The sequence below is a fragment of the Nannospalax galili genome, unplaced genomic scaffold (assembly GCF_000622305.1).
Source record: "Nannospalax galili isolate Female #2095 unplaced genomic scaffold, S.galili_v1.0 scaffold363, whole genome shotgun sequence".
In the NCBI taxonomy this organism is placed as follows: Eukaryota; Metazoa; Chordata; class Mammalia; order Rodentia; family Spalacidae; genus Nannospalax; species Nannospalax galili.
This window is the reverse complement of record NW_008351176.1, coordinates 1435544-1457349: the sequence shown is the minus strand read 5'-3', so window position 1 is coordinate 1457349 and position 21806 is coordinate 1435544. Positions and strand designations below refer to the sequence as shown.

Genomic DNA, 21806 nt, shown 5'->3' with positions numbered 1-21806 from the left:
GAACTCAGAGATCCGCCTGCCTCTGCCTCCTGAGTGCTGGGATTAAAGGCGTGCACCACCACGCCTAGCGAGTTTTGTTTTTTTTTAAAGTTTTTTGTTTTTGTTTTCTGGGAGGACTTTATGTTGCCCAGGCTGGTCCTGAACACATGGGCTTAAGCCATTCTCTCACCTTAGCCCAGTACATGCCACCATATCTGGCTTTTCAAGGTTTTTTTGTCAGAAGACAAAGTCCCCTTATCTGTTTTTTATTTTCTTTAGACATGCCAAAGCCTTAAATCGGGTTCATTCTAATGCTCACCAAGAGGTTACATGGTCCCAAGCTTTTTGCACCACATCAGTAAAGCATCCCTTGAAGAATTTCCCTGAAGCCAGTCAGAAGTGGCTAGTCTGCCTTGCAGGCCAGGCAGTTACATTTCTTGACTCCACCCCACTCTCCATCACAGGTCAGACAATTCAGAACTTCTGAGTGCTTCAACCCTTCCCTCCCAGATTCTGGGAAGAACATCTTCACCTGCAGCCCCCACCTGGAGCGCCGTAACTGCTGGCACTGCATTGCAGCCAGATGGGAGTCTGTGATAAATGCAGGGGGAATTCAACCTAGCGCCTTCTTTCTCCCACAGACCTTTAGCTTGGTTTGATGTTTGATCTCAATCTGGAAATTGTGCTGACTTTCTGTAATGTTTTCTGCTCCAGCCAGGATGCGATATGCCCAGAATCCATCCCAAGAAGCAGAAGTGAATGGAGATGTTTAGTTCTAGCTGCCAGTGCAGCGCATGCCTTTAATCCCAGCACTCAGGAGGTAGAGGCAGGCAGATCTCTGTGAGTTCAAGGCCAGCCTGGTGGAAGGGGGGAGAAAAAAAAAAAAAAAAAAAAAAGAAACCGACAACTTTGCAATTCTACAGTAGTCGCCCCTTGCAAAGAACACCTGTGCTTAATCTGGTGTTTAGGTTTTACTCTGCCTCTATCCCACAACAAAGCATAGTCACTCCTATTCACTACCCCTTCATAGTGTCAAGAAAAAAGACCCCAGTGCTGAATGCGAGGAAGCTGTGTCCTCACTACGTTCACTTGCAAAGTCACCAGCCCTGCCCTCTTTTCACCCCTTTTTCTCTTTACCCATTTGTTCAGAGAATTACAAAGTGGAAGGACACACAGACTTCTTTGCAACATGGCTAGGACATGGTATGAACACATGCACACACACGTTAGCATCCTTACCTAGAAGGCATGAAGGAATGCTTGTGAGCATGCTTGATTCAATAAAATGAACCAAGATTACTCTAAGTGCCTGAAAGACTCACAGTGTCTCAGTGACCTTAGCTGTTTCTTAAGTTTCTCCAAACAATTCTCCAAGAGACAACTTTGCAAGTGTGTTCATGAAGGAGTGCTCCTAGAGGTTCCTGCCGCCTCAGCAGCCAACGGTCCTAGTGACTTAGGAAAACAAAAATGTATTTCTCATTCAAATGATAATTTAAAAGAGGACCTTTACCTGGCCCATATTATGGCTTCAGACCAGCAGAAGGGACCAGTTTTGAAATAACTCAAGTACTTTCAATAATCTATAAAGATTGCAAGGTGACTCCCTGCAGGTGGCTATCCCATAGCAAATCTGGTCCCCTAATGAAGGCAATAAAGCAGATTTCACAGTAGGAAGCAATGAAAAAGGGAGGGGGCTCAGAAAATAGGGGCTGTTGAGACTGTTTACCAGCTGAGTGACCCCAAGCAAATTACTTATTTAATAGCTTCTCCAGAGACTTGCCAACGGGTGAAACAATTGAGCAGCTAGTATTAGATCCAACCTCCAGTATGCAGGGAAATTTTCAATTCAAAGACTGAAAAACCTTCACAAAGGCCCCAGAGTAATTTATAAACTACCATAGACAGAAAACACGGAAAAGGTGTGCTAGAAATCCTGGAGTCCAACAAAAGGAACCTCTTAAAAGGCTGGTGAATTATGGGCTAAAATTTCCTATTGTTATTAAAAATAGCTAAGCAGAAACTGAATCCTGCACCTACCAAAAGTAACACGTCAGCAGCAGTCAGTTCAATACTTTCCTTCTATAAACCATATGGATGCAATATGGTGTAGGCTAGAAAAAACACCATGACCGAGACAGGGCCCCAGAAGGATTTGCTATGTATAGAAGCAAGAGCAGTATTGTGGTTGAATGTGAAATGTCCCCCACAGGTTCATGTGTTTGAACACTTGGTCCCCAGGTGATGGCTCTGTTTTGGAAAGTTGTAGAACTTTTAGGAAGTGGAGGTCCACTAGGGGAAGTCAGTCATTAGGTGTGTTTGAGGTTTTATAGCCAGTCAACCCCTACCCTCCCACCCTTTGCTTCTGTCTATAGATGCAATGTGACCGGCCACTCCTCCCACCCACCACCATGCCTTTCTTGCCATGGTAGACAGTGTCCCCTCAAAGTGTAAGCCAAAATATGCCTTTCCTTCCCTAAGCTGCTTCTTGTGAGGTGTCTGATCATCACAGTGAGAAAAGCAACTGATACATGCACTAAATGACTAGTTACGTTAACTTCTTTTCAAACCAGAAACAGAGACTTCTTCGGGCAGGCTCCAACATTAGAAGTTTTAACTTGGCCTTGAATTTAAGATCCTCCTCCCCCAGCCTCCTGAGTGCTGGGATTACAGGTGTCCACCACCACACGGGGGTTAGATGTCTTGTCTTTAACCACAAGTTGCAGTTGCAGTAAAGACAAGCATATCCTGTTAGAACCTGACTTCCTGTTTTGGGTTGTCTAATCTCTACATTGCTGCTCCTTAGCTCAACATCAAACTTTTTATTTAACATTTATTATTTTTATTTTATGTATGAGTATATTGCTTGCATGTGTCTAAGTGCACCCAGGGCATCAGATTCCCTTGGAAGTGGAGTTAGGATGCTGGTTAGCTGCCACATGGGTGCTAGAAACCAAATGCCAATCCTCTGCAAAAGCAGCCAGAGCTCTTAACTGCTGAGCCATCTCTACAGCCCTCCAACATCAGACTTTGACAAACAGGTAACCTTTCATATCTCTGACAACTGGCTAACTGGACAGTAAATCCATTACTATCTTAGGTCAAAGATTTGCCTCGCAAGCACTCAACATGATTGATCCTGAATCTCTGAGGCACTTTCTGGGTTTCCCATGCTCCATACTGACAGCTGCCCTGCACCAAGCAAAAAGAAAGCTTAGCATAAATGGTGCTGAGACTGAGATAAGGAAATGAAGCCAAAAACTTGGAATATGGTCGGGCGTGGTGGCACACGCCTTTAATCCCAGCACTCGGGAGGCAGAGGCAGGCGGATCTTTGTGAGTTCAAGGCCAGCCTGGTCTACATAGTGAGTTCTAGGACAGCTGGGGCTACAGAGAGACCCTGTCTCAAAAAGAACACCCCCCCCAAAAAAAAAAAACTTGGAATATGAGGGAAAGAGCCACAAAAGTTAGAAATGTTTTTATAATTAAACCTTGGCCCTTTTCAGATGCAGAAGAAACAGATTTCCGTCAGCTGCTCTTCACAGAGCAGATCCCCAGGAGTGCCCAAGCTAGTTCAGAATCCCTGTGGTACTCACTGCCCAGAACCCAACCTGCTAACTGTGAAGTCTCCTATAGAACCCTGCAGCAGTCTTAGTAACTCACACTAGGTCTGGCCCAACTCCATTGCTTTCCAAGCCCTGGAGGTTCCCCAGGCCACATTCCGTGTTAGGAGCAAACACTGGGCACAAACATCCTCGCTTTTATAGACAAGCCATTTAGTATCTTAGGGTTTGTTTCCTCATCTGGAAAATAGAAGGGTTGGGCTACAATCTCTAATTTCCTCCAGCTGGAGAAAAAAAATCAGGAATTCAAAATGAGCAGTTAGTGGAAGCTCCTGGCCTCCTGCAAGATTTCTTTGATTAAATATGATACCCCTGACATCCCACATCCCATAATGTAAATATGACATGCCTCCATCTAGGACCCAAGTTTTTCTCCTATTCCCTTTCAATATAGGTCAGAAAATTTCTCACTTGAAAGCAACAAACTAACAAACTTTAAGGACTGTTCTTCATACACAGTCTTTTTATTATGATCTTACCATTATCAACACTTCATTCCCACACTAGTCATATATGATTCATGGAGAAGAGAGACATAGAGAATAGAGGAGAGCTGATCAGCAGTACGTGGCACACCCACACAGAGACTTAACAGGGGAAAGAATGAGGCAAAATCTGGGTAAGAAAAGGGAGTGGTAAAGGTAAGGGTCTGAGTCAGTGAAGGGAAATGATGGCACACTTCTTAGAAAGGCAAAGAGAATGGGAAAGGACAAAACACAGGGGAGAAATGTAAGTCAGAGGGCAGAAACATCCATCTGAAGTTCCGTTCGTTCATCCATTCCTTCAGCTTGACACACAATGCCTACTGTGTGCAGGGAACTGAGTGGACACCAAGGGAGAATATAAAGGTCAGCATGCAGATCTGCTCAGTGAGATCAAGGCATGTACACAGACTCTGAAATAAAAAGCAGAAAATGTACTGTGCCATTAATGTGATACAAAAGAGACTTTTCCTCCATGACACTCAGGAGGGTGTGGGCCCAGTGATAGACCAGACAAAGGAGACTTCATAGGAAGGATGGCATTCTAAGTCATGAACAGAACAGAGAGACAAAGGCACCTGAGCAGATCAAGGACAAGTAAGTACGGCACGTCTGATCTGAGACATTGGCGGGGAGGAGGGGGGCTTAACAATCATTGCTAGCAATCCTAAGAATCACAGCTAAACTAAATAGTTGGATTGGAACCAGAGTGAGTGTGCATATTATATAAATTGCCTTCAAAGAGTTAAGAGTAACTTCTAAACAAAGGGACAAATAGGCTTAGAAGATGGTATTAATATGTTTAAACAAAGAATGTGACCACATCAAAGAGTAGTCAAAAAAAAAACTTGGAAAGATCTAGGAAAATGGTGGGGGTGTGTTTTGATTTCAAAACTGCCCAAAATAGAGAGCTACTGGAGGAAGGTGGGACATCATTTTCTTTTTGGTGTAACAAAGAGCTTAAATGGAACAGCAGCCAGAGGTATCCAGGTACGTACACTCCTAAAGGTCTGTACACTCCCTAGAGTCAGAAGGTCTCGGGCTTAAATACCAGTTCAGCCCTTACCAATTTCCACACTTGTATATTAAGGATAACTGTGCCTACTTTTCAGAAGGATTGCTCAGAGAACTGGGAGAATGTATGGAGCAGGAGATGACTGTTATGTAGCAAAAAGCCCACAGGAAGAAAGCTGATCAGGAGAATAAAATCTCTGGCCTGGATAAAGACCCAACTTTACGGTTTTGCTGGTCATAGGACCGAGGATCGGTTCACCTTAAATAATGCTGAAGGGATAGGTAAAATACCTAGCGTGTTAATGAAATGATGAACTTTCCTGTTCAGAATCTCTACCGCTTTGTGGACCTGGTCAGTCACAGACATGGGCTCTTCATAAATCTGTGTACCCTCTCCTTTTCTTCTTTGTTTTTTGTTTTTGTTTTCTGAGATAAGAGTCTCACTATGTAGATCAGGCTGGGCTCCCAGAGATCCTGCTGAGATCTGCTGAAACTAAAGGTATATGCCACTACACCTGGCTTCCGTTTTTTTTTTTTTTTTTGAAGGTTCTACATATTTATTACTGAACCAATCAATTGGCTCATGCAAAAGCAGATAAGAAAGCAAATTAGATTCTTTTTTGGTTTTTTTTTTTTTGGCCTTTTGGAGACAGGGTCTTTCTGCAGCCCCAGCTGTCCTCGAACTATGTAGACCAGGCTGGCCTTGAACTCACAGAGGTCCGCCTGCCTCTGCCTCCCAAGTGCTGGGACTACAGGCATGCTCCACCACGTCCCACTCACAAATTAGATTCTTAATATGACCAAGTCTCCAGGTTAAAACTTTCAGTTCCATTTGGTAGGCCTAATGATGACCATGACTTAAACAGTCAGTTGTACCATCGTGTATGAATCCTCACAGACCCAGCTTGGTTCTCCTCCAGTGTCTTCTCTTGGAATTGTACCCGATTTTGTTACCAGTTTTCATCTGAATCCATGAGGGAATAATAGCTTCGCTTGATTCTGAAAGTCTTGAGAGAAGATATGATGAGGGACCGAGACAAGCATACAGAGGACTGTGGTGGATGGAAGGAGAAGAAGCCGTGGCCACCAGAAGAATGTGATTAGAAGATGCAGCCAGGGGGCTGGAGAGATGGCTCAGTGGTTAAGCAAACCAGTAGGGCGTAGTTGTACAGGACTTTAGCCCCAGTACACGGGAGGCAGAGGCAGGCAGATCTCTGTGAGATTGAGGCCAGCCTAGTCTACATAGTGAGTACCAGGCCAGCTGCTGGGGCTACAGGGAGACCCTGTCTCAAAAAGATCCCCCCAAAAAAGCAAACCAAGGACTGCAGAGATGGCAAATGGTTAAGTGGTTCTTAACACTGACTGTTCTTGCAAAAGACCTGGGTTCGAATCCCAGCACCCACATGGCAGCTAACAACTGTCCATAACTCCAGTTCCAGGGGATCCGACAGCCTCTTCTGTCCTCTGTAGGCACTTACCTACATGTAGGCATAACTCATACACATAAAATAATAAAATATTTAAAAAAGAAGATGCTAGGTGTGGTGGCACATGCCTTTAATCCCAGAACTTGGGAGGCAGAGGCAGGCAAATCTTTGTGAGTTTGAGGCCAGTCTGGTCTACATAGTGAGTTCCAGACAGCTGGAGTTACAAGAAGACCCTGTCTCAAAAAATACGAAAAAAAAAAAAAAAAAAGAAGAAGAAGGAGATGTAGCCGGAAGGCAGACCCTTTTCTTCTTTATATCTCTTTTCCAGCCATGCTTTCCTTATGGCTTGTGGCTGCCCCAACATTTTCAGTTTCTGTACCTTTTTCTCTAAAGTTCCCTTCCCCTCTCTGCCATAAGGTTACTAGTCTCCCATGAGTGGTGCCTGACTTCCATGAGGGCTCTAAACCAGCATGGCTTCATAGCTTTTTTTCCTTCTCCTCTCTATTCTCCTCCTCAAGGCAACTGTTGAGATTTATGGCTTGTTTGCCCAGAGAATTTTTCCTTAAACTCTAATAAAATTGTTATAAAGCCTGTGTTTGGGTTCATTCTTAAATCCTTTTCTGAATGAGACTAAGGATCCTCTTGGGGGAACCTTGTTTCTTTCCTGTATCATCACCACATCAAGTGAAATAAGCCAGATGGAGGCAAACACTGCATGTTTTCTTTTCTTTTCTTTTCTTTTTAGAAACAGGGACTCCCTGTAGCCCCAGCTGGGCTGGAACTCGCTGTATAGACCAGGCTGGTCTCCATCTTACAAAGATCCACCTGCCTCTGCTGGGATTAATGGCATGGGCCACATGCCTGACTTAATTTTTTCCTTTTTAAGATATTAAAGAAGAGATGAGGAGTTATGGTCAGAATCAACAAGCCTAGTGGGCTGTATGCTCTTCTCCCGACCCCTATCTTATAGACAGAGAATGGGACTAGGAAACATAACTTTCCTGAGGTCATACTAGTTAAGTGATAAAACTAGAATTTGACCTCAGGTCTGTTTTACTCAAAACACTCATTACCTTAGTCTTTTCTCTTTTCACTAATTTAAAGCTTTCTCATAATTTTCCATTTAATCTCATCAGTTCTACATGAAACATGTTAAAATGTTATGAGGAAATACCCATTTTGCAGATAACGAATCCAAGACATAGTTGACTGAACCCCCAGTGCAAGAGCAGCCAGTGCTCTTAACCACCTTTGCCATCTCTGCAGTCCTTGGTTTGCTTTTTTGGGGGGATCTTTTTGAGACAGGGTCTCCCTGTAGCCCCAGCAGCTGGCCTGGTACTCACTATGTAGACTAGGCTGGCCTCAATCTCACAGAGATCTGCCTGCCTCTGCCTCCCGTGTACTGGGGCTAAAGTCCTGTACAACTACGCCCTACTGGTTTGCTTTTTAAATATGTCCTGTAACTATGTACTGTTACACCCTGCCCTTCTGCCTCTAGCTCTCCAGATGGAGACCAAACACTTCCTCCCTGTCCCTTCTTCTCCAGAGGTAATTGGCAACTTGGTGAGAGATCTGGGATCACTTAAAAAACACCTCTGGGTGTGTCTATCTTTGAGATATTTCTGGAGACGCTTTACTAAAAAGAGAAGACCTACTCTACATGTGGACAGCACAATCCCATGAGCTGGGACCTCAGACTGAATAAAAAGGGAAAGGAGTACCAACACACCTGCTGTCTGCTCCCTGGTTCTCCCAGATGTGGAGTCCTAGCTGTATGCTCCAGCCATCATGAACTCTGCCCTGCCTTCCCTGCCGTGATGGACTGTAGCCTCTTAAACTACAAGTCTCAAGAAATCCTTCTTCCCTTATGTTGTTTTCTGTCAAGTGTTTTGTAACAGCAATGAAAAAAAAATAGCTAAAGAGAGCCACTCTGTTCTCTATACTGATCACAGTAAACATTTCTTAAAAACAAACAAAAAAACTTCAGGGCTGGAGAGATGGCTCAATGGTTAAGAACACTGGCTGTTCTTGCAAAGGACCTGGTTCAATTCCCAGCAGCCACATGGTGACTGACAACCATCAATAACTCCAGTTCCAGGGGATCCAATGCCTTCTTCTGACCTTCTCGAGCACTGCATGACAAGAGTGCACTTATATACATGCAATACTTCAAACACATAAAATAAAATTTAAAAAATATAAAAAAAATAAACTACTACTTATCTTTCCTGTTTCAAAACCTTCAGTGGTTTCCCATCATGCTTTTGAATAAAGTCAAGGGTCTCTATATAGCCCACAAAGACCCCATGTGATAGTGTTCTGCCTGTCTTTCCACTTAACTCATGCCTCTCTGCCCCCTCATTCACCCGCTCTAGCCTTCTATCACCCTGCTTTCAATTTCTCAAAAGATAATTTTATTGCCCCCAGGCCTAGACATCTGTGGCTCCTTTTCTAGCTGGAACATTCTCCCCAGCTCTGTTCAAGGGAGGCTCTTTATCAGTCAGCCTTCAGCACACTTTCCCTGTAAATAGTTGTCTGGCACACAGCAGGGGCTCTTCGTACTTGTTGAGAGAATACACTCCATAATACTCTCCCCGACATCACTCTCACCTCAGTTTTAGTACTCTGTTTCTAAAGGCCTGCTATCTATAACTCAAATGGAGCATACTAAGTACACTAAAAACTAAACCTTTCAACTTTTCCAAACCAGTTCTTTCATCTTCTGAAAGCAATATGATCCACACTTTAGACTTCCAAACAATGAATTTATTATTCACTTGTTCTACCCATCCAAAATCCTAATCACCTTTTGAAACTGAATTCAGATACCACTTTATGCATACATGTATTCAATCAACCAGTTATTCATTTAACAGACACTGAGAGTCTCTTATGAAGAGAGGCACTATGTTAGAAAGAGGGAAAAAAACATTCTTGTATATTACACATCAGTCAAATCATCTCACAAGTATTTAATTATTGACTAAAACATGCTATTAAGGAAAAGCACTAGACACCATGAGAGAAAAAAATGAGTTAAGTAAGAAACACAGCTCTGATGATGTGCTGATTTAATGAGATATAACTTACAGAAGAAAGAGTGGAGGGAAGAGCATGGCAGGCAGAGGGGTTAGCCACATCCGGGAAGCAGAAGACCAACCAGCTGGCCTGTCTTAAGGCACTTACCATTCTACCTCACATGCTTCTCCTATCTGGACCAATCCCCCACCCCCATACATGCTTCTGTAGTTACCTGAGAGGACAGAGTCTCTTACAAGCCAACGCCCCCGGGGAGACGCTGAGTCACATGTCTGGGACCTAGGTGTCTGAGCTTATAAAAAAACTCCCAGATGACTGATGTACCAAGTTTGTGAATCATATGCCCAACTACCCATTCAATAAACACATTGATTATTCTCTCATGAAAAGCCTCTAAGGTCAGTAGGTAAACTGTTTTGAAATTGGCAGTAATAATCCCAACCATACTGCAGGAGGTCCTTTGTAGGGTGACTTCAACATTTTACCCTTCCAGAGGTGGAGTCTATGTCCTAGTCTGTTGAATCTCAGTTACATTTGGCCAAGAGTGGGACAAAAGAGACCAGTCTAAACATATTGGCCCTGTAGATTCCATTATGACTCAGGAGTTTGATCTTGTTCAATAATGATGAGACCAGGAAAGAGAAAGAGTTCGTGGAGGAGAACCAACAAGTCCCAGCCAACAGCTAGCACAACACCCAAACGGGTGAGTGAGGCCAAATTGGATTCTCTCACCCAACCAGCATCAAGAGAAACAAAGCAATGTGTCGTCTTTCCCTGAACCACAGACTCACATATCATTAGCAATGACATGTTGTCATGTTATGCTACCAAAAGCTCTGAGGTAATTAATTATACAGGATAGCTTCAGTTGTCAACTTGACATACCTCATTTGGGGCACTGTCTCTATTGGACTGGCCTATGGCATGTATGCGTTGTTTTACTTTTTTTGGTCTTTTTTGAGACAGGGTCTCCCTATAGCCCCAACTAGCCTGGAACTTACTATATAGACCAGGCTGACTCAGAGAGTGCTGGGATTAAAGGTGTGCACTAACACACCGGGCCTGGATTATGGCATGTTTATAAGGCATTTTCTTGATTATTCAGTGATATGGAAGAGTCCAGTTCACTGCTGGTGGTGCCACCCATGGGCACCTTGGGTTGTATAAAAGCAGGCTGAACACATGCCAGAGGAGCAAGTCAGTAAGCAGCGGTCTCTGCTTTAGTTCCTGCCTCCAGGTTCCTGCTCTGGCTTCCCCCCACGATGAACTGTAAGCTATAAGGTAAAATAAACACTTTCCTCCCCAATGTGTTTCTGGTTAGTGTTTTATCACAGCAATAGAAAGTAACTAAGACACAGGGTAATAGTTAAACGGAGCAGTCCAAAACTCAAATCTCTCTGTAGCAGTCATTCAAATGTTTCCTAAATTTGATGATCAAAAAAATTCTTCCTCTTATTCATCAAAATTACTCCTTCAATTTAAGCCCATTTCCTCTAAAATCTCTGAAGTACATGAAGAACAATTAATCAAAAGCCCTCTGGCATCTATACTTGTGCTTGAGGAAAATAATCAAGCTATCCTCTTAGCTTTTCCTTCTCTAAGCTAACATCTTTTTTTTTAAACATGTAAGACCTATTTTTCAACCTTTTAATAATCTTTGATTATCCTCTCAAGAATGAAGGAACCAAAATCGAATGTCATTTGTGTCTAACAAAAGATTTATTTCTAAGCCATGATGACTCATTTTTCTATAATCTAATTTCATACAGTCCGACATATGGTAGCACCCCAAAAGTTATGACATGCTGCAGAAACTTAATTGCCCACTAGAATTTCTTTTTTAAACATTAAAAAAAATATTTTATTTAAGGGGCTGGAGAGATGGCTCAGCAGTGGTTTTTTTAATTTTATGTGTATGAGTGTATTGCTTGCATGTAGGTAAGTGCACCCATGTCGTGCAATGCCCAAGGAGGACAGAAAAGGCTGTTGGATCCTCTGGAACTGAAGTTACGGACAGTTGTTAGCCGCCATGTGGGTGCTGGGATTCAAACCCAGGTCTTCTGCAAGAACAACCAGTGTTCTTAACCACTAAGCCATCTCTCCAGCCCCCCACTAGAATTTCTATGAGACCTTTTTTGCTCTTAACACAGCTACCTTCCTCATTCTACCTTTACTGAGAACTAAGTACCATATACAAACCAGAGTCCGATACTTCCATCCTGTGGTTGGACATATATCACACACCCTATGAATGGAGCTTCAGCCATCCTAGAAAAGGCAGAAGCTGCTTTGCCGAAGTAGTGACTTCTAGACTAAGATCAGCTGGCCAGGTGTTTCAGAGAAGGCTCATGTGTACAAAGCCTGAAGTGAAAGAACACCGATCATCTTTCTAAGTGTGAGAAGCAAGAGGGAGGGAGGGAGGGAAGGAGGGAGCGGACAAGCTGTCCGCTAAGAGCTAAAGTTTAGAGATAAGTAACAGGAGGGGGATAGGCAGGAACCTGAATAGAAGCAGGATGAGAGGAGTGAGTTCTTCATAATCCCACAGAAAGGAGGCTGGGCGCAAAGTCACTAAAACAATGCAATTCAGTAGTCAGTTACTGGAAGGTAAGCAAGTGTCTGCCTTCACTTTCACCATGGTTTAGCTTGATCAAACTGTTTCTCACAAGGCACAAAAGAAAACCCCAGGAAAACAAAGTGAGTAAAGCTGTATATGTACCACGCTTGACTTCTGTAAGGCTCATAAATCGATGGGCTACTTAGGCCTAAAACACCCAGATCCCAAAAGAAAGGAAACTCCCTCAAGGACCCCTTCAAAGAACAGAAGGGTAGACTTTAAGACTCCCAAACTGAGAAGCCTTGGCTCACTTCTGAAGACTGATTTTCCCAGTTTCCACCCCCAGCTTAGTCTGGCTTAAGGAAACCAAAACTGTCTGGGGGTTACCTGTTTTTGCCTGTTTCAAAACACTGCCACAGCTGCCAGCAAGCTGCCAGCAGAAGCTACGGCTGAGGTCGCTGAAGCCATGTTCCGATGAGATCATCTCAGGGGGCCAACAGCAGCGGCTTTCAGGCACAGTGAATGGTGCCGCCTGGGGACGTGTCTTTGGTAAGCAAGATTGCAACAGAACTCACCGTTTACCCAGGACAGTGCTGACTCACGCTAGCAAAACTCCATTTCCCATACAACCCAGCCTGAGCAGCTGTAATCAACTGCAGCCTAGCAAAGATGAGGCACCCCATTGATTGCTTTAAGTCAAGGGCTGATAACTGGGGGTAGGTAAAGCTTATTCCCTGCTGCTAGAGCCCTTACCTAGAAACTTGCTCGAGGGCCAGTTTCTGAAATTTCATCTGAGCACAGCCTAGAGCTCCCCACAGCAGACTGTTGCAGGTAGCAGGCTCACAGCTCTGAAGATTTTCCCAGGAGGGTGACCCAGAGTTGCTTTGTATTTACAAATTGGAATGCTTGGGTCAGTAGACTGGGGGAACTGGCTCAGTCACTACTAGCTGGTGAATTTTTATCAGTTCTAACCAGGCTCACTTCTCTTTGACACTCAGCTTATTTACCTCTCTACTCCTTAGACAACTGGACTTCTCTCATTAAGGCAGAAGTGCTGCAAGGCTGATTCTTTTTCTTTCCTCCTGCCCTCCCACCCTCTTTTTCCCTTCCTTCCCTGTCTTTCTACCAGCTGCCACACCCTTATGCTAAAGCTAAATCAGCCATCAACATACCTTCGGGATGCTTAAGGAACACAGAAGGCTGTAAGCATCGCCTAAACACTTGCTCTTTAAAAGCAAAATCTGGGGCTGGAGAGATGGTTCGGCTATTAAGAACACTGGTTGTTCTTGCAGAAGACCGGGGTTCGAATCCCAGCACCCACATGGCAGCTAACAACGGTCCATAACTCCAGTTCTAGGGGATCCAATAGCCGGCATTACACAACATGGGTGCAGTTACCTACATGTAGGCAATACACTCATACATATAAAAATAATAAAAAATATTTTTTTTTTAAAAAAAAAGCAAAATCCCTGAATGTATATCAATTCACACTTATTAGCCTGCTTATTAAAAAATCAATTTGAGAATGACTGGCTCATCAAGAGTTATTCATTATTATTGAATTTTTCCTTGATAGGTTAGAATTGGCATTGATGTTACATAAAGAAAACAAAAGATCAAGTCCTTGTAGTCTAGGTGTTTTGACAAGAAAAAAGTTACAGTTCACACCAGACCCTTCTGTTACTTGATCAAGACATGTGAGTGCTGCCCTCAATGCCCACCAGTAAGGACATTCAAGGCCACCACACCTGGCCTCCTCCATCTTTCAAAGTAGGTCTCAGATGGCATGAATTCTGGATGGAGCTGCCAACCCAGCCTGTCAGTCAACAGCAAGTCAAGTTAATTAAAATGTACATGCAGACAGAATTTGGGTTTTTAAAACTATGCTACTTAACTCTACTCCTTTCCAAGGGACTAGTTTTTTGGGGGGAGGGGGGCTGTTTTGAAGTCCTTTACCCCAGGCACACAATTCTCCATAACTATTATTATTCCAATAGGACAGCCACTGTGGGCTTTTATAAAGTATTATAAATGTTCCTTGTTTTCTTCCCTTCAGTGTTTCCTATTCAGAAAGTGGCAGTGTTTAAAGAAAGTTCCCCTGTTGTGTGTGTTAATTAGTCCTTTTCCAGTGATAAAAGCCTCTTTATGGCAGTAGACAACCATTATCTCATGGGCCTCACTTTAGGAAATATTTCTGTAGTTGATAAGTCACAAACATTCTAATATGAAACAATTCTCCAGGTTCAAATATAGAGCCTCCTTTGAGGGGGGAGGAATACACAAAAAACCCACCAAAAAACGATATTATTAGAAAAGCTCCTGGTCCCTTCTATATTGGTAAACTCTAAGGGTAGAGAAAATCCAGACAGTGTAGTATACTGGAAGTCAATGTGAATTACACCAAGAGCTACTCCAGCACCAGAAGCATCTGAACTTTTCACTCTGCCAAGACACCCAGCTGTTAAGGGTTATCCTCTGCCTCTCTGGGATTCTGATGGTTTTATCTGTTTTTCTAAAATATAGACATACCCCCTCCTAGATCCTTCTTTTGGACTGGAAAGGTAAGGATTGGACATTTGGAGCTTATAAAACATATTAAATTTGAACTAATGGCTTCGAGCACTTGAGGTTTTATGAGATTATGTAAGAATTATGAGACCATGAGGCTACATAAGAAATAAGGAAAAAAACATTGGCTCTGCCATTAAGTTCTTTCAGTTTTAAAATGCAATTTACAACCCAAAGCTATTTGTAGTTGTTTTGCTGTTGCTTTTTTGTTTGTTTATTTTGTTGTTGTTGCTGTTTGTGGAAGTCTGTTTTTTGAGCTTACAATGTATATATGTACATATACAGAAATAAATAGGCTAGGTGTACTAGGTCATGCCTATAATCCCAGCACTTAAGAGGCTGAAACAAGACTGCCATGAGTTTGAGGACAACTTGGGCTACACAGTGAGTTGTAGGCCAGCATGTGACCCTGTCTCAAAACAAAAATAGGGGCCAGGGAGATGTTCAGTGGGTAAACGTGCTGCCTTGCAATCCAAAAGCTGAGTTCTATTCCTAGAACCCAAGTAAAAACCAGGGTGCTGTGGCATGTGCCTATACTCTCAGCACTCCTAAAGTGTGATGGGAGGCAAGATAGAAAACAGAAAGGAGAATCAGCTGGAAGCATGTGGGCCAGTTAGCCTGGAGTAGTTTGGACAGATAGAAAGATCCTGCCTCAAAACAAGGTAGAGGAAAGAACTAACTCCCAAAACATTGTTGTCTGATCTGCCCCCGTCACACACACACACACACACACACACACACACACACAAAATTTAAAGTTTTTAAAATTGCATATACTCACATACATTGTTTTACTTGGACTAAGTATGTAATGACATTTTTCTGCAATAGACCTTAATATTACACACACTATTAACAACAAAAAAATTAAAATATTCATTCCTCGAGATTCTTTAGGCTTCCAAATCCATCAAAATTAACAAGTCTATGCAAAAAGGACTGGGAAGACCACATATCCAGGGAGGAAAGTGCAAGTGGAGCAAGGGGGGAACAAGGATCACAAAGCAGTCATCTTTAATTTTAGCAGTTTTTGATTTTTTTTTTGGATACAGGGTATTATATGTTTGAGGTCCACACTGGCCTCAAACTCATGATCTTTCTCTCTCAGTCTTCTGAAAGCCGAGATTATAGGCATGTGCTACCACACATCCAGTGCATTTCTTCTTAATAAAATTAATCTTACATGTGTATCCTTTTTCTGAAAGTGAATCAATAAACCAAATTTCCAGGTACAAGTGGCTGTCTCTCTTGTTGATAATTAGGAGCATTGCCAAATTCTAAACTTTGATGTGAAGGCTATTATCTCTGCTGCCCTTTTATAAACAAGAGTACCTACTGTTTAAGAAAAATAATATGGGTGCCATGCAAATATCTATCATCTGACAAATTACAGAAATTAAGCAGGAAAAATGAAGTAAACTTTAGGATAGTCAAGAATCAACTCTAGGGCTGCTTAAGAACCAACAAGGATGCTCACAGAAACCGATAATTTCCCATCCCAGTCCTTCAGACACTCTAAATTAACAGAAGTGAAGAGGCCCCAGAATGGGACTTTTAAATAAATACCTCCCTCTCCCAAGTGGTTTGGATGCAGACAGCCTGGGATGGTCCTTTGAGAAGCAGGTTACAACTATTTTCCCAAAGCACTGTTTGGAGTAAAATGAAGTACTTTTTTTTTTTCAAAGACTACCATGAACAGTAGTCACAATGAGCAGGTCCTTGTTCTTACCCATCAAGAACCACAAAGAATGTCAGTGAACTGTTATTATTTTCTTGGTTGGGCCATTATTTTTCTCAAATCTCCAAAGACAATTATCCTAACTACTATTAAGGACCTTAACTGTCACCAGCAGTCTTGTTGCACTGAGACATTTTCACACCTGGGATACAGTACAAGGGACTTAATGGAATTTTTATAGCGTGAAAATTAAAGTTCACTTGACCTCACGGAACAGTCAAATGAAACAAAGGTAGAAACCTCCCCCATAGGGACAGGTCCAAAGTTGAGGCTTTTGACTTCCTGATGAGGCAGTTTTCCCAGAAATTCAAACCATGGGATGCTATACAGCTCATATGTCTTGAGAGTGCCCAGATGTCAACCTATCGCCACAGTATCGGCCAGCGCAGCTCTCTGTAGCATTTGGAAGCACAAACCTGCTGTATAAAATGGCCTCTCCTGGGAGAAAGATGCTGTCGCCATGGCAGAGATCATTCCATCTTGGGGCCAGAAGGACTAGGAGGTCCCTTTAATCGTTAACGAGCCACTTTCATATTCAGATACAGGAATTGGCCCAGCTGAGGCTCAACCTGCTTCTCGGCACTATGCGGCAAACAACCCTGAGCAGAATGAGGGCATGCCACCCCAGTCTGTCCCCCTGGTACAGTCACCAGAACCTGTTCTATAATGTAGTTGTGGGTACTTTATTATCCACTACTGTCTAATACTTCATAGCTCAGGAAAGGTATTCAATATCGAGACTAGCAACTGCCTATCTCAGGCACAATGAAATACTAAATTCCTAGAAAAACTGAAAAAGTAGCAAGCATGCAGCAACAAAAGAACTCGAAGCTGTCAAGACAGTCTGAGGACCTGATGACAGGACCAGGAGAAAAGAAGTCAGCAACATGCTCAAATTTCTGTCTTGGGCAGCTCATTTCAGAAACTTGGTGATGGAAACCTTAGAGCCATTTGACGGATGTAATTTTCTACACAGGGCTATGTCTTAGTTTTCTTCCTGAGCTGCTAATACACAAAAAGGGCAAGGAAGAAGCCCCATCATCAAATCCCATCACCCAAACAACTCTACTGCCTGCATTATGAAGTGACAATTGGGTTCATGTCCTATTACTTGTCTAACCCCTGGAACCCTCTTCTCAAAACTCAATGGTAGACTGTCTGAATTCATTAATTCTTTACTAATACTTTGGATTCTTCTCCTCCCCAAATATACACACATATTCACAAACTCGCCACCCCCTAATGTACATGCCTTATCTCCATTAAGCCAAACTTCCAAAACTTTCATCCTGGTTTCCACTAAAAATACCAAAGAACTGAGTTATCTTTGTTCACATCCCCAAGTCTAGGAGGCCTTTGTCAATGTGGATGTCATCTTTAAGTGCGATTTCTAGCCAGGTAGATACAATTACCTGTTCCCTTGCAGTTAATCATCAAACTGGCTTCTGTAGGCTATGGAAATAAAAGGATACAACTGTACAGCTTGAATGTCACATCAAAGTAATCAGAGTAATGGAAGAGGGGGAGAAGACCGAAGAAATGATTTCAAAATAGAGTGAACTGTGCATTTTGGTAGCATTAAGAAAACATTCCATCTGACTAAGCAGTTGATGAGTAAACAATACCCAGAGGACCACACATTCTCTGAAGATGACTGTGCTCACAGCTCCCACTTCCCCCAAGGTTCAGCAAGAGCTATCATCATAAAATGATACATTATTTATAATAAAGTGGATATACATTCTAACATCCAGGAGTCTCCTGATTTACTGGCAAATAAAGCTGCAGCCTTATTTCAACCCAAACCCATGTAACAATGAATAAAACTTATCTTCTTTAGGCCCTTAGACGTTAAGGGAAGGAGAGATGAGGAGGTTGATAGATGGGTACTAAACAGCAGTTAGACAGAAGTAAGAGGCTTGGTGACTAGACATAATGATAATATAATACACTACGTATTTCAAAAAGCTAGAAGAGTTTGAGTGTTTTTCCCATGAAGAAATGATGTTTAAGAAGATAGATATGTTTCACCTGACTGACCGGGGTCACAATGTATACATGTATATCACAATGTATATCACAGCACCCCATAAATATGCACAATTTTATGTTCTCGTGTATCAGTTTAAAAAATAAAACCTTGATGGGCTGGAGAGATGGCTTAGAGGTTAAGAACACTGGTTGTTCTTGCAGAAGGCCTGGGTTCGAATCCCAACACCCACATAGCAGCTAACAACTGTCTGTAACTCCAGTCCCAGGGGATCTGACAGCCTCTTCTGACCTCCGTGAGCATTGCACGACATGGGTGCACTTATCTACATGCAGGCAATACATGCATACACAGAAAATTTAAAAAAAAAATAAAAAAATTTTTAATTAAAATGTAATACAAAATAAAAACTTTAATTTTTCTAAAAACATACCTCTGCCATTCCTTTTATAAGAGAACAAACAACAAGGGTTACAGGAAAGAACTCTGACCCAGCGCTTTTAAAAAAGCCCCAGCTGGCCTGGAACTCACTATGTAGACCAGGCTGGCATTGAACTCACAGAGACCTGCCTGGGTGGGACACACCTTTAATCCCAGCACTTGGGAGGGAGATGCAGGTGGATCTGCAAATGGTGCTGGCAAAACTGGATCTCCACCTGCAGAAGAATGAAATTAGATCATTTTTCACCTTGCACAAAAGTCAACTCCAAATGGATCAAAGACCTCAATGTGAAACTCAAAACTCTGAAACTATCAGAAGAAAACATTGGCAGTAACCTACAAGATATAGGTGTAGGAAAGGACTTTCTGAATTGGATACCAGTTGCTCAGGAATTAAGGCCGACAATCACTTATCGTCCTCTTTTTTTTTTTTTTTAAAAAAAAAAAAAAAAAAAAAAAAAAAAAAAAAAAAAAAATCAAGAAAGTGAAGAGAAAGCCGACAGAGTGAGAAAAAAATCTTTACCAGTGACCCATCTTATGAGGTATAACATCCAGAATATATAATGAACTCAAAAAACAAAGAACCAAGAAAACAAATGACCCAATTAAAAGATGGGCTAACATCTAAACAGAGTTCTCAAAGGAAGAAATAAAAGATGGCTAAGAAACATCTTAAAAAGTGTTCAACAACTTTAGTAATTAGGGAAATACAAATTAAAACCATTTTAAGATGTCACCTTACCCCAGTCAGTCTGGCTAAGATCAAGAGAACAAATAATACCAAATGTTGGTGAGGATATGGAGAAAGGGGAATGCTCATTCTCTGCTGGTGGGATTGCAAACTTGTTCAACCCCTATGGAAAGCAGTGTGGAGAACTTTTTAAAAACTACCATATGACCTGGTTATACCATTCCTTGGTATATACCCAAAGAACTCACCCTATTGCAGAGACACTTGCACAACCAAGTTTGTTGCTGCTCTTTTCACAATAGCTAAGAGATGGAAGCAACCTAAGTTGAGTGTTTAACAAAAATGTGGTACATTTATACAATGGAGTTCTACTCAGCAGTAAAGAAAGATGAAATAATGAAATTTGTAGGTAAATGGATGAATCTAGAAACTGTTATACTAAGTGAAGTAACACAGACTCAGAAAATCAAAAGATTTATGGTTTCCCTGATTTGTGGAAGGGAACCAGGGAGGTAAAGGGAAAGAAGGAATCTGAGAGAATAGTAGGATAAAGGTGTTACTAAGGGAGAAATATACAAAAAGCGGGTAAAGGGGAAGAGGGAAAGGAAGGCTATACGAAGAACTATGGGAATAAAGGGGAAAAAATTGAGACAGTTTTTAAAAAGGCCTTAAGCACAGAAGGAACCATACAGGGATGGAAGAAAGCCATACAGCTGTTAAATGAAAATCCTAGTGCCAGAGGTGAGTTGTCCCCTAGGAACTGTTGGCCTGCGGGACACTAGAGATCCCCAAAACAATAAAGGCCATTGCCAATAGTGTCAGTTGTACACTGGAAGTGGACGGTAAAACCCTATTGCTGAAGACAAGCACGAGACAGGAAGAAATTATGCTTGGACAAAGATGGAAACTCTCTGCCACTGGATGGGTGGCTTTCATAATGCCAGAAGGCGACATGCAGATGACTGGGGGAGAACTGTCCCCTATAATTCTGCTCAACTATGGACCTCACGTGCTGCAGTATCAACATGCCAAACAAGATGTTCCTGCTGGTGCAATAGTGGCACTTCTAGTGTATGTACAACCAGCAAATTTTCGACTGGATATAATGCCCACTCCTAGAGGTGGAACACACATCTGGTACTGTAGATCAGGCCAACCCCCTGTGGCAGGGGAGGATATAAACCCCAGTGGGGAAGCCACTGCAATTGTTTTGTTAGATGGATATAATGCAAGTATTTGTGTTTATGGCCCTAAGTTATTATAGCAGCCACTGTTTAGATGTTCTTGCTTCTTATTGTTTTTTTTTTTAATTTTATTTATTATTTTTATTTTATGTGTATGCATGTATTGCCTGCATGTAGGTAAGTGCACCTGTGTCATGCAGTGCCCACGGAGGTCAGAAGAGGCTGTCAGAACCCCTAAGACTGGAGTTACAGACAGCCGTTAGCTGCCATGTGGGTGCTAGGAGTCGAACCCTGGTCTTCTTCAAGAACAACCAGTGTTCTTAACCGCTGAGCCATCTCTCCAGCCCCTGTCTGTGTTTTTATAATGATGGAATCCCACTGAAATGGGCCAACAGCCCATTTAATTTACATTTCCCTAATTACTAATGATGTTGAACACTTTTCAAAACAGATGATGCAGAGACCCCAAAGTTCAGTGCCGCCTTGCCACAATGGGAAGAAGATCATCCTACACCTATCGCCCCTCCAAGGCTCAGGGACTTTTGCAGAAGAGGTTGGTGGAAGGATGTAAGAGCAGGAGGAAGGGGTGGAGTGTTACCTAGAAGCTATAGTCACACCTCCTTCCCACACTCATCAAGGAGTTGAGGGGAGCCAGTTACCCCTCCCACTCAATCAGTCAACCTTAGCTGCATGTGGGGGAGGGGCTAAGGATATATAAGCCAAGAACGCCTTAGCTGTGGGGAAGTCACAGGATCTATATTTGAGTGTAGACTTTCCAGTGTAGCTGTAAATGGGGGGAGAGTGCCCACTCTTCTGTAAATAAGCCCCCACCCTATGCTCTGTTAGCAAGCCCAATAAATTAGTTAGGATTTTCCAAAAATAAAAGAACAGAGTTAATGGAAACCTTCATTATTCTACCAAAGCTGACCCCATGTTGGAAACCCTTTAGTCTTTGATTTCTTATTCCTATTTTTCCCAACTTAAACTTGATTGCATATATATTTCTATGTAACCTGCTTCAAGTTATTTCTGGAAAAGTGTGTTAAAAATTGCCTCTCTTTGGAATTAAAAAAAATT

At 42.3% G+C, this 21806-nt stretch overlaps 1 protein-coding gene across 5 annotated transcripts in view; it reads right to left on the bottom strand.

Annotated features, from left to right (window-relative positions):
* Positions 1-21806, bottom strand: part of Rffl (ring finger and FYVE like domain containing E3 ubiquitin protein ligase) — a 71301-nt gene that overhangs the window by 36088 nt on the left and 13407 nt on the right. For 4 of the 5 annotated variants that reach the window (XM_029553567.1, XM_029553568.1, XM_008848151.3 and 1 more), the window contains exon 1: positions 12502-12629. The exons of the other annotated variant lie outside the window; for it this stretch is intronic. In XM_029553567.1, the coding sequence (XP_029409427.1) occupies positions 12502-12598 (97 nt within the window). In that variant the 5' untranslated portion in view covers positions 12599-12629. Of the gene's footprint in view, positions 1-12501; positions 12630-21806 lie in introns of those variants that run through there. 5 annotated transcript variants of the gene reach the window in all.